The 13,132-nt window shown below is 45.6% G+C and overlaps 1 protein-coding gene across 1 annotated transcript in view; it reads left to right on the plus strand.

Annotated features, from left to right (window-relative positions):
- The first annotated feature begins 9,456 nt into the window (after positions 1–9,456).
- KCNN3 (potassium calcium-activated channel subfamily N member 3) overlaps positions 9,457–13,132 on the plus strand; it is a 66,468-nt gene continuing 62,792 nt past the window's right edge. Inside the window, exon 1 of the mRNA XM_075193164.1 lies at positions 9,457–10,490. Coding sequence (XP_075049265.1) covers positions 9,738–10,490 — 753 coding nt within the window. The 5' untranslated portion in view covers positions 9,457–9,737. The remainder of the gene's footprint in view (positions 10,491–13,132) is intronic.

Here is a 13,132-nt window from a genome sequence, read left to right on the forward strand (position 1 = left end):
AGAGGTCCCCTGATTCTCTGCCAATTACTTTCTATTTCTCTGCTGTCTTAACCAATATTTCTAATTTTAAGGATATTAAAAGTCAACACAGAGTTCTGTGACCAGAGGTACACAGGGTGTGGTATGACCAGATTTCATCTAAGGCCTTATAGTGAGATAGACGCTATAAATATATAGATTAGTAGATAGTAATAAAAATAAATAAACTTCTCAGCCGGCTATTTCTAGCATAAAAAGGTATTCGGCGGTTTTTAGCGACAGAACAGGATACACCCAGTGCGCACTTCCTATAACGCGCTGTGTATCACACCTCCTGTTAGAAGACGTGTCCTCACACCTCGGTACTGATAATTTATGTTAATGCTTTCTCCCTGCCCGGCAGGTTTACATTTTTCTCTGCACCCGGGGAGCTAACGATTTTCCTTCCTGTGTCCTGTTTAATATCAGATCTGGTGCTAGTGATACTGTGAGTGTTTATAAGGCTTAATACTAAGCCTGCACTTGCTCTGTCATTTAACTACTGCTCCCTTATTGTAACTGGCGTTATATGGAGGGTGACGTTATAAAGAGGCTGACGTTTACCGCATGAATGCACTTCTGTGTTTAGAAATCATCTGGAGGCATTAGAAAACGGGAGCAGTGTACGTTGTTGTGTTTCTACTAATTGGGACTATCCCTCTTTTCCGTGTGACAGGAACATCTCATCCGTACTCTGCCGGGAGATCCTGCTCCTTCCACTATATAACTCTCAGTCTGTGGCTTCCTGCTGCCTCCATTCCCCTCCTCACATCATGTCACTGCCCCTGTCACATGCAGCCCTGTCCTCACTAACACATCACTCATCTCCCGATATACTCTGTGCTGCTGGGACCCTGCTCCTTCCACTATATAACTCTCAGTCTGTGGCTTCCTGCTGCCTCCATTCCCCTCCTCACATCATGTCACTGCCCCTGTCACATGCAGCCCTGTCCTCACTAATACATCACTCATGTCCTGATATACTCTGTGCTGCTGGGGAACCCTGCTCCTTCCACTATATAACTCTCAGTCTGTGGCTTCCTGCTGCCTCCATTCCCCTCCTCACATCATGTCACTGCCCCTGTCACATGCAGCCCTGTCCTCACTAACACATCACTCATCTCCTGATATACTCTGTGCTGCTGGAGGACCCTGCTCCTTGCACTATATAACTCTCAGTCTGTGGCTTCCTGCTACCTCCATTCCCCTCCTCACATCATGTCACTGCCCCTGTCACATGCAGCCCTGTCCTCACTAACACATCACTCATCTCCTGATATACTCTGTGCTGCTGGAGGACCCTGCTCCTTTCACTTTACCATAAAACAGCGCTCACCAGAGCCTGCATGACATCTTTGACAAACGGTTAATCACAATAAACCACAGGTTTGTATAAAAATGATTAAAATCCCTGCTGAATTGTACCTCACACGCAATACTGCCACCACCAAGATTTGTTTCAAGAGTTGACACCCTTACAAAAAGTTTTTGGTTAGTCCCTGACTTGTCTCACTATACACACAGCCTAAATGAACCAAAATTACTGTTAATTAAACAATTCCATGTGTCTAGTTATGTAGCGTTTATAACTAAAAGAATTTCTCTAGCTTGAAAATCCTTTAAGAAGAAAAGACAGAACATTATTAAATGGAGTTTAATATGACAAAAATTGTCTCAATGCTTAAAGTATAAAAAGATATAATAACATGACATACAGTAATATAAAATTATGCAAACAAGTTTCTTAAAATAGAAAGTAGAAATGCAAAACCAGAAAAAACTCATGTGATTTCTTGATCTCTGGTGCTGAGACAATCAGAACGATATGGAACAAATTATCAATAATACCTTGATTCCCAGGAGAAGAACAATTTTCTCAGATCATGCTCTCCTCTTTAAACACATTTCTTTCCCCCGTCTGCCCCCCTCCTTATGACCTCACAGAAAGAGTTGTTGTGGAAAGACTGAACGAGTTTACGACCTCTCGGGTCCCCATTTGTTCCAAAAACTTTAGTCAGTAATGTTTTAAAAATAAAACATAATTTCTTCAGGGCACCATAGAAATATAATTTAATGAACAGAGCATAAATTTACACACATATACATACTAAACATGAATATGGCATATTAATTATTTGGGAAAACGCTTAATTTCTATACCTTCACTATGAAGCTGGTCCCTAAGCTCAACATATGTCATGTGTCGTTTTGCACCAACCACAACTATATTCAGATATATATTTAAGTACTTCTTTGATGTTTTACTTTTCCTATATGGTTTCTGGTCTATTTTAAATGTATCTTTGAGTTTTACTTTTGAGAATCGTAGCTGAGCCATGGTACTGCCTCTCCCCATGGCTCATCTACGATTCCATGGCTACCTGCAAACAACTTGAGAATAATCAATTTTGTCCTACGGTCGATACCCATCCAGTGTTTGCAATTACTATAATAGATGTGGGCCCCTCTATAAGCCAGTAGCACTCTGGTGTGTAAATATAACATGTATTACCATCCAAGCCCCCCTCCCCCTCCCTGGCTCCGAGCATCTTTCTGCTTGCAGATTACTGAGCAATAATGTAACATAATTACAAGATAAACCACTTATTGCTCAGTTAACTGCAATGACACTAGTTATCCTTATCCCTAGAAAAATCTGTTACACTGTAACAGAGATCTCCCTCTTCTCATGTAAAGTTGTAGTGTCATAACCTATTGTACGTGGTCCCTGTTTTGTACTTCTTTCCGAAACACAATGGTGCTATGTGCTTGGGATTAAAAATGAACGAACACAAATTGTGGACATAATTATGTTTTCAGCACGATCTTCATTTATGGATTGCCGTACGCCTTGGTTTGGAACCGATGTGCCCATAGGATCCTCCAAACGCACATCAAGGTGATGTCTAATCTCTGTCCTCGGGAGAAGACCTCTTCTCCAACCAAACAAAACTGGAATGGGTTTGGATAGAGTAAGGCTGGGTACACACTAAAGAAAATTTCTCCCGATGCACCGTCTTGACTGATTTTACCATCGACTTGAAGTCCCGATCACCATGCCGATTTATGTGTGCCCACCTACACGTCGGATCTGTGCTCTTCATCTGTCATAACCATCGGCTGAAAAGATGGTGACTCTGCTCACTCTGTAGAGATCTATGGACACTGCCGGTCCTGAGAGCGTACACACTGCAGAATCGGCACGACATCGTTCCATCGTTCAACGTGATTTTTAGTCCACTTTACAATCCATATGATACAAAGAGCTTTGGAATGAACATCGTTCATCGTTGCAATGTACACACTAATGCGAATAGCCGTTTATGATTTGATTGGCCCGATCGGCTGAAAACACGTTAGGGTGTACCCAGTCTACGTAGAAGTAACATCATACGCTGCTATAAAACGGTGTCATACACGAATTATATTATCATGAATATTGAGTATTTGAGGAAAGCGTCTCTCCGACGTCGGGTACTGTTGGTTAATTTAGTATGAAGGTGGTGTAGTCTTTGGATGAGTCCATAGTCAGTATAATATCTGGTGGGTTCAGATCTCACGTTACCCGTAAAATGAGGAGGACGTCCCAGCAGAAACGCCAGCGATTAGTCTGTAATGGCATTACCTAGGACAGCCGTGATGTCACAGCCTGAGGACTGTGAGTCACATCTACAGCCCAGGATCTCCTTACTGTGATGTTCTACTGTAATGTCTATATGTACGCACAGTGCCACTTCTCATGTTCTGTATGCTGGCTGTAATTCTCAGTATCCGGTATTATTCTGTATATACAGACACCAGCACAGCATCAGTCCTCCTGCTCTGTATGTAGTATTATGATGGCAGGTCACTCCTTGGTACAGATGTCCGTAGGAGGCTGGAGATCTCATTTCTCAATGTATTTGTCGTGTCTCCGCTCCCAGCAATCTTCCCTGACACGTGTACATGATATAGTTACTGGTTCTCCGCCCCTCCTATAACATGGGCTATAAATACTGATAACAGCTCTAGCAGTAATGCGGTGCCTGGCTAATATCCCGCTGGCACTGTGACATCCTGGGGTGTGACACACAGATGCCACCAAAGCTGTCTGCCCAGCTGTTCCTTACAGAACACTGCTCACCGCACAGCATCGCTTTCTACAGGTCCGACCGGCTCCGTACCTCTCCATGCGGGTCCGACCAGGACTGTACCTTCCTATACGGGTCCAAACGGCACCGCACCTTGCCGTACGGGACTGCCCCCACTGACCGGAGGTGAGTGGGGGCAGGTATAGATACTGATCAGTACATAAGGAGGAGGTAAGTGGGGGCAGGTTCAGACACTTATTAGTAAATAAGGGAGGAGGTAAGTGGGGGCAGGTACAGATACTGGTCAGTACATAAGGAGGCGGTAAGTGGGGGCAGGTACAGATACTGATCAGTACATAAGGAGGAGGTAAGTGGGGGCAGGTACAGATACTAATCAGTACATAAGGAGGAGGCAAGTGGGGGCAGGTACAGATACTGATCAGTACATAAGTAGGAGGTAAGTGGGGGCAGGTACAGATACTGATCAGTACATAAGGAGGAGAAAAGTGGGGACAGGTACAGACACTGATCAGTACATAAGGAGGAGGAAAGTGGGGGCAGGTACAGATACTGATTAGTACATGAGGAGGAGGTAAGTGGGGGCAGATACTGATCAGTACATAAAGGAGGAGGAAAGTGGGGGCAGGTACAGATACTGATCAGTACATAAGGAGGAGGAAAGTGGGGGCAGGTACAGATACTGATTAGTACATGAGGAGGAGGTAAGTGGGGGCAGATACTGATCAGTACATAAAGGAGGAGGAAAGTGGGGGCAGGTACAGATACTGATCAGTACATAAAGGAGGAGGTAAGTGGGGGCAGGTACAGATACTGATCAGTACATAAGGAGAAGATAAGTGGGGGCAGGTACAGATACTGATCAGTACATAAAGGAGGAGGTAAGTGGGGGCAGGTACAGATACTGATCAGTACACAAGGGAGGAGGTAAGTGGGGGCAGGTACAGATACTGATCAGTACATAAAGGAGGAGGTAAGTGGGGGCAGGTACAGACACTGATCAGTACATAAAGGAGGAGGTAAGTGGGGGCAGGTACAGATACTGATCAGTACATAAGGGAGGAGGTAAGTAGGGGCAGGTACAGATACTGATCAGTACATAAGGAGGGGGTAAGTGGGGGCAGGTACAGACATTGATCAGTACATAAGGGGGAGGTAAGTGGGGGCAGCTACAGACACTGATCAGTACATAAGGAGGTAAGTGGGAGCAGGTACAGACACTGATCAGTACATAAGGGGGAGGTAAGTGGGAGCAGGTACAGATACTGATCAGTACATAAGGGGGAGGTAAGTGGGGGCAGATACAGACACTGATCAGTACATAAGTAGGAGGTAAGTGGGGACAGGTACAGACACTGATCAGTACATAAGGAGGAGGTAAGTGGGGGCAGGTACAGATACTGATTAGTACATAAGGAGGGGCTAAGTGGGGGCAGGTACAGATACTGATTAGTACATAAGGAGGGGCTAAGTGGGGGCAGATACTGATTAGTAGATAAGGAAGAGGTAAGACAATGCTGGGGGTCAGATAAGGATAGTGGTTAGCGGAAGGATTGCCCTGTTCCACCTCCTCTGCAGAGGGCGCCCCCTTGTGGTGTTAACAGCAATGGGTAGCCCTTTACACTGTTACTGAAGGAGCGGCAGATGGCTCACCTGCTGCCCGCCATCTCTCCCACCCTATGTGGAAAATCCCGCCTCAGTAAGCAGGCACATCTGTTCAGGAGACACGACCTTGAGAAAAGATCAGCCATGAACTCTCCCAGCGGTGCTACAGACCTGCTGTTCCATATCATTAATAAAGATTGTGGAGAAATCAGCTTATAGTGCTGGGCTCCCGTGGGGGGTGAGAAGCTCATTGATTTCTAGCGGCTGCGGTCATGACAGGGTTAACCCGTGGCAGGAAAGGGGGCCAGGACTTTTGTAACAGGGGAGGGGGGTATTATAGCCTATTGACAAACATAATAACAAGCAATGATCTCTACTTGACCTCAGGCCACAAAAGCTTATTGAGAAAAGAAAATTAGATTGAAAGCTCTTGGGACCAGGGATTTGTGTGTTTATCTCCTGACCTCCGTAAGGTCTTCCATTCAATATCTGTCCCGTCGGAGTAGCTGAAATATTAAAGTACACAGCTCCCACCGGACGACATAGAGAATCCAATTATTACACTGGTTCATAAGCCTTAATTACCCAACGAGAATATGAGCTGCAGGATCATATATTAACTAGATTGTAAGCTCTGTGGGATAGGGGCTGTAAGCTCTTTTGGTCATTCTCACATTATATTGCTAGATTGTAATCTCCCATTATATAAATGAGGCATTATTTCCATGGGGTAAGGTTTCTCGTGAAGCCAAAAGATTGTAAACTCCTTGGGACAGTGTCACTGTTGTACCACTAGATGGCGGTATGTTGGAGGCAAAGTCGCTCAATATAACACTAGCATGTAATCTTCCACAGACAGCTTCTCCTGTTTTACATCTAGAGTGTAAGCTCCTTTGACTAGGTGATATTAAGTTAAATGTAACAGGGACTTTTAGCAGATCACCAAATTGGAAGTTCTTTTGGACAGAATCTCTTATTAGATTGTGAGCTCACTTGGGTTAGATCTTTTATATACCGCTACTGTGTAATTAGTGTCTCTTCCTATACCACTTATTGGGATAGTGTGTCTTAACATACCACTAGATTGTAAGCTCCTGTGACTGGGAAAATATGTATGTACGGTCTTCTCTCTTCCACTCAGCGTTTACCATGTACGTTCTAACAGACCTCTCCGTGTGTTTATTTAATCCTGTGTAATCCAGAAGTTATTACATGATAACAGCAGCCCTAAACTCATTTTCAATTACAGGTCTTACACATGTACAAACTAAGAAGTGCTGGGTTTAAATCCCCAATTAGATATTGTTGGTGAAGAATTTCGCTAATTTCTGTTCATTAAAGCAGCAATTCTGAGAAAAGAAAAAAAAAGTGTGCTTTGTAACATAAAACACTGTGGCAGGCTATAAGAACAACACTAGTATTTATTATTTTTCCTTGGTTAGTTTCTTCAGGCAGCTATTCTTGATTTATGATTCTGGACTCCCATGGCAACCACAGTCACATGGCACAGTGAGCGGAGAGGTTTTGGAACGCCCCTCTGAGCTCTGTCTGCACTGTGACATCCAATGTCACAATTACACCCCAGAAATTAACTGAGAAAGGTTTGTGCCACTTGGCTACCGCCCAAAGTTGGCTGATAATAATCCACCCCTGTTCATATTCTTGAGTTGTGATTACCTAACTGGTATTCTCTCAGGCTGGGAGTACCCACAAGCTGGAAATTTGAATTATAGCATCGAGCCGGTCACCTGCGGCTCTGACAGAAGCCATAGTGTTTTAACACAAGTCTTTTTGCTGTCATAAATACTGCGGCGGACATATATATAGCAATAATATTCTGTCTCGGAGGTGTCCTGAAAATAAACAGTGTAGTGAAGAAACTGACGGAGGAGACGGGTAATTGGTACGTATTCACCAACAGCGTTGTATAATTCTATCTCTGAGACTGTGGCCTCTCTCACTGGGAGGGAAGGGGGGTATACATTGCATGTTAACACTATTACCAAGATATCACCTTCACATCGTCTTTCCATGTTCTCACCTCTGTTTTCTCACACATTTCCTGCGCCTGTAAAACGTAAATTCTCTGTCACAGATGCATAGCGTGAAGTGGGGGGGGGGCCACTGGGATACCACGGGGGCGACGGAGGAAGGAGCCTGGCACCGCCGACTCGCAGGAAAACCCCTGTGTAGAGGTGATATTGACTTGCTGTCTACTCGCAAGAACTGAACGATGTCAGATGCCGGTAGAGCTCACACACATAATGCCAGGACGTCTGCCGGCAGAAAGAGTAGTGCATTTGTGGCACAGTCGCTGAGGAGTCCGGGAGTATTTTTCCGGTCGGAAATGAATGCATTAAACCGCGGGTTACTTTTATCACTTCTCCACAGCTCTGCAGGACGCTGTTTCCGCCAGTATTTTCTCACAGGAACTCTTCCCCTACCCATCCAGCCCCATTTGCAGCTTCGCACAGCGGCAGGATGTTTGAATGCAGTATTAGGATGTGTTCCTGGTGTACCGAATTTCTCCCTCTCTCTGACAAACGCTGAAAGTTTTGCATTGCATGAGAGTGATCTCATCAGGGACAAACGCAGGATTTGTAGAGGGGGGTTTCCAGGCACTAGGACCCCCCCCCCCCCCCTCGGTTTGCCTATGCTCACCTTCCCACACCTGGATGCGCTTCCTCCCAAGGCATTGTGAGTATTGTAGTTCCCCAAAAGGCTCCTGCGCAGGTGTTGCAATTACCCCAAAGTGACAGGGAAGACAGAGGAACCGCCACCTATTCTAGCAGACAATTATAGACGTGTGACTCTTTGCTCTCCATTAATAATATCTCAGGGAACCAATAAAAAAAATAAAAAATGTCTGCGGTGTCCATGGCAACAGTCCCTGCTAAAAACACCAGGAGAGGCAAACGTTCCCCTTCTGCACCGACTGAGGGGGGGGGGGGCTTCTGGGTTATATATAAAACGCACAATAGTTTTATTTGCAGGTATCCCCTGCAACACTGTACAGAGCTACACAGGGTATAAAAAGTACATTGACTCAATTGGAGAGACATTTGCAAAGATAACGCTGCTCAAAAGAGCTTACAATCACTTTTCCAGTGCTTGACCTGCGTTTCCCCCTTATTAACCCCGTCTCTTGTCCCCTATATAAGACCTTGCATTTTCTTTAACCCCCTAACACAAATGTTAATAGTTCATATTTCCACAGCAGAGGAATATTAAGGACTCCAGAAAAACCCAGAGACTTCCTGACGTTTCTATAAATCAACATTTTATTTAGTTTCAGACCTACACGGTTCATTCTGTTACGAATAGAGAAGCAAGAAGAAGAGCTTACAATCTAAATGCAACTGGGACAACGCCTGCACTGCGTTACAACGTGACCCCCCCCCCTCCCTTATTATTAAGGTTCACCATTGACTAATGTGAATGGGTGACATGCTGTGTTAAATCCTCTCTCATCTACCTGCCCCCCCCCCCCCACCTTCCACAATCATTCCGAGGACCCCTGTCAATGTCCAGAGGTTGTGTGAGGCTGTAGCAGCTGTTGGAGCAGATGATTGCTAGGATAAATGAAGAGGGTCTCCGGGACCTCTGCCTTCATTTTTTGGAGCCACAGTCCCTGCCTGCTTCACCTGTGCACGTCTAGCTGTGGAGAAGGGTTAATGTGACGATGTAAGGGCTGGCTCAGCTTGTCACAGCTGCCAGAGGAGCCAATAAGGGGGAGCTGGCAAGAGGTGGGATTGGCTTGGTAACTGGAGGGAGAGAGCTAGCTAGCTATTGAGAGACCAGGCAAGCAAGCACACAGCTCCGAGCCACTAGCACCTTCCCGTACAATGACACACAGGAGCCGGGGACTACCGCCAAAGAGCTGAGGATTTTAGACCACGGCACACCTGGGGGAGGAATTGCACACTTGCCTGTATTTATTTATTCCAGCCCCCCCCCCCCCCCTGTAGGATATATACATAGAGAGTCAGGATTGGGGGGCTGAAGGTAACTCATCCCATCCAAACCATGGACACATCTGGTCATTTTCATGATTCAGGGGTTGGAGACATGGAAGACGAGCCCAAGTGTCAATGTCCATTATCGGGGGACTCTGCCAACCAGCTGCAGAGCCAGAGCTTCCAGCACAGCCTGTTGCAGTCCTCTCCATCTGCTTTCAGGGTACCTCCTTCCACCAACTCCACCGCTCTCCACCCTTCCTCCAGACAGGGCAGCCAGCTCAATTTAAGTGACCACTTGGTTGGACACTCTCCAACTTCAGCGTCTACAAGTGGAGCGGGCGGAGGATGCAAGCACAGACAAGCCAGTCCACTCGTCCACAGGAGGGACAGCAACCCGTTCACCGAAATAGCCATGAGCTCTTGTAAATACACAGGAGGGGTGATGAAGCCCCTCAGCCGACTAAGTGCCTCCAGAAGGAACCTGATCGAATCCGAGCCGGAGAGCCAACCTCTCCAGATCTTCAACTCCAGCAACGCGCCCGAGATAGTCATCTCGTCCAAGGATGAGCACCACTCCAACCAGACGTTGCACCACCACCCCAACGCCACCCACAACCACCAACACTCAGGCAATAACAGCACCAACAACCATCCGAAAGCCAACAAGAGGAAGCATCAAAACATCGGGTACAAGCTGGGGCACCGAAGAGCACTTTTTGAGAAGCGGAAGAGGCTGAGCGACTACGCTCTGATTTTCGGGATGTTTGGAATAGTTGTGATGGTCATTGAGACAGAACTGTCATGGGGTTTATACGAAAAGGTAGGGATTGGCACCTCTCCCCTCTCCCTGACACTGAGAAGGAGGGAGTGGATGTGAAAGTCTGTACAGAACACACTGTAGAAAAATGGCTCCTTCTCTCCCCCCCCCTCCCTGCTTAGCAGTCCAGAGAGGATGATACCAGAGAATTGCTCACAGGTTCTGCTTGGTTCATGATTGCATGCGAGCGTTCTCTCCTTCACTGCCAGCTTCGCTCTGGCTCTGAAAGAGTTAGATGTCGGGAATCACACACACACACACACACACATATATATGTGCACACTTAGTATGTTGACTGCTCTCTCTTCCCATCCTCAGGAAATTAAGCATCCAGCTATTTCCCAGAAGTGTCTCAATCACAGCAGCAGCAAAGAGAGAAGAGAGGGGGGGGGACGTGATTTGCAGGCTCAGATATAACACACACACATATATATATAATATATTTATAATGTATGGATGGAGATCTGCTGACCGGTGAATGCTGGGAGGAAAATGGCTACAGGTGTCAGGGAGGTATAGAGACAAACATCAGCAAGGTACTGTACATGTGTCATTACTTCACACGGCCAGAGAAGCATCTTTGTGCTGTTGAGTATATTTCCCGAGCAGGAACGTGTCTTGTAGCTGCATTGGGTACATGCACTCGAGGGAACAGACATCCCCCTGTCTTCTCCTCTCTACCCGCAGCAGCCCAGGGAAGCAGGTAGAATGTACAATGAGATCTCCCTCGTTCTGCAGTCACCAGATGCTTCCTTCTTACAAGTCAAGGCTGCCTGTCTCTGGCACCATCTGCTAAACAATATTCAGATTTTGGTTTTTTGTCAGAGAGAACTTCCTGCCCTTCATAGAGCAGGAAAAGGTGTAAAGGAGTTTCTTGCTCAGATATAGAGATTTAGGCTTGTTATTAGTGTGCCTTTAGTCCCATGTCTGCTAAATATCGCTACTATAGGAAGGCCTGTGTATCTCCGAGAGGAGAGGGGCCGTGACATCCCCTTGGTTTTAACATTCCACTATGCAGGGGGACCGGTCCTCCGTGTCATAGGGACGTTGGCTCGGAGTCGTGTCGTGCAGGGGATGTGACATAGAATTTTTATTTCAAAAACAATTTGCAAAAAGAAAAATGGTTCAGTTGGCGGCTCAGAATGTCTTTGGGTTTTTAAATGTATTTATTAGTTATCGGGGGTGTGGGAAGACTTAATAGGATGTTCAGACCTTTGGCACGGAGGCCAGGAAAGCCTGATAGTAGGACGGCACCGGTTGCACGGTATGACAGCGTGCGGTACCCTCCCTAGGACTGAATCGCAGGACAGTACACAGAACTGGTAGGGGAAGGGTGGAACGGGGGGGGGGGGAGCATTTCAGCTGTTAAACGCTCGTACATGCATCTAATTTGAGACATCTGCAGCTGTCACACACAGTGTGAAATATAGACAGAGAAAGAGATTTATACCCCTTGGTGGGATGTAGAACACTAGACATTAGTGAGTCCGGACAGCCGAGCCGAGGACTCTGTGCACAGAGGCAGCACCGGGTAATCACACATCTACAGAAAGATACAGTATAAATATATAAATAAGAGACATGCAATCACTTCTTGCCGAATACTAAACCCCTGATCTTTTATACAAGGCTGTCATATAACCGTTCTCTGGTGACTCTCTATAGAGGTATTAATAAGGACAGATGTACCCAGGGGTATTAAGAAGCACTTTCCCCAGAGGGTGGTGGTTGCAGCGGCCCCCCAATGTATATGCTAATATTTCCATCCGACCTAGAAGGAAAATCAATAATTCCCATTCTGTGATTTTTCCAGCTCATTATAAAGTTGCCTCTTTTAGAAAAATGAGTTAATCCCCCGAAGTCTTATTGCTCCCTGTGTGACACCAACACAGAGGCACTGGGATTAACCCATCCACTGCTGGATCCCCAGGATGTGATTACACTATGCCCTGAGTATTACACTGCTAGACCAGGGAGTATTGGGTATTACAGTATTATATTCACATGTAGGAGTACTGAGTATTACACTGCTAGACCAGAGTGTATTGAGTATTACAGTATTATATTCACATGTAGGAGTACTGAGTATTACACTACTAGATCAGGGAGTATTGGGCATTACAGTATTATATTCAAATGTAGGAGTACTGAGTATTACACTGCTAGACCAGGGAGTATTGGGTATTACAGTACTATATTCACATGTAGGAGTAATGAGTATTACACTGCTAGACCAGGGAGTATTGGGTATCACAGTATTATATTCAAATGTAGGAGTACGGAGTATTACACTGCTAGACCAGGGAGTATTGGGTATTACAGTATTATATTCACATGTACGAGACCTGAGTATTACATTGCTAGACCAGAAAGTATTGAGTATTACAGTATTATATTCACATGTACGAGACCTGAGTATTACACTGCTAGACCAGGGAGTATTAGGTATTACAGTATTATATTCAAATGTAGGAGTACTGAGTATTACATTGCTAGACCAGGAAGTATTGGGTATTACAGTATTATATTCAAATGTAGGAGTGCTAGGTATTATACTGCTAGACCAGAGGGTATTGGGTATTACAGTACTATATTAGCGTTTAGGAGTACTGCGTATTACACTGCTTGACCAGGGAGTATTAGGT

Source organism: Mixophyes fleayi, chromosome 12 (assembly GCF_038048845.1).
Source record: "Mixophyes fleayi isolate aMixFle1 chromosome 12, aMixFle1.hap1, whole genome shotgun sequence".
NCBI classification, from domain to species: Eukaryota; Metazoa; Chordata; class Amphibia; order Anura; family Limnodynastidae; genus Mixophyes; species Mixophyes fleayi.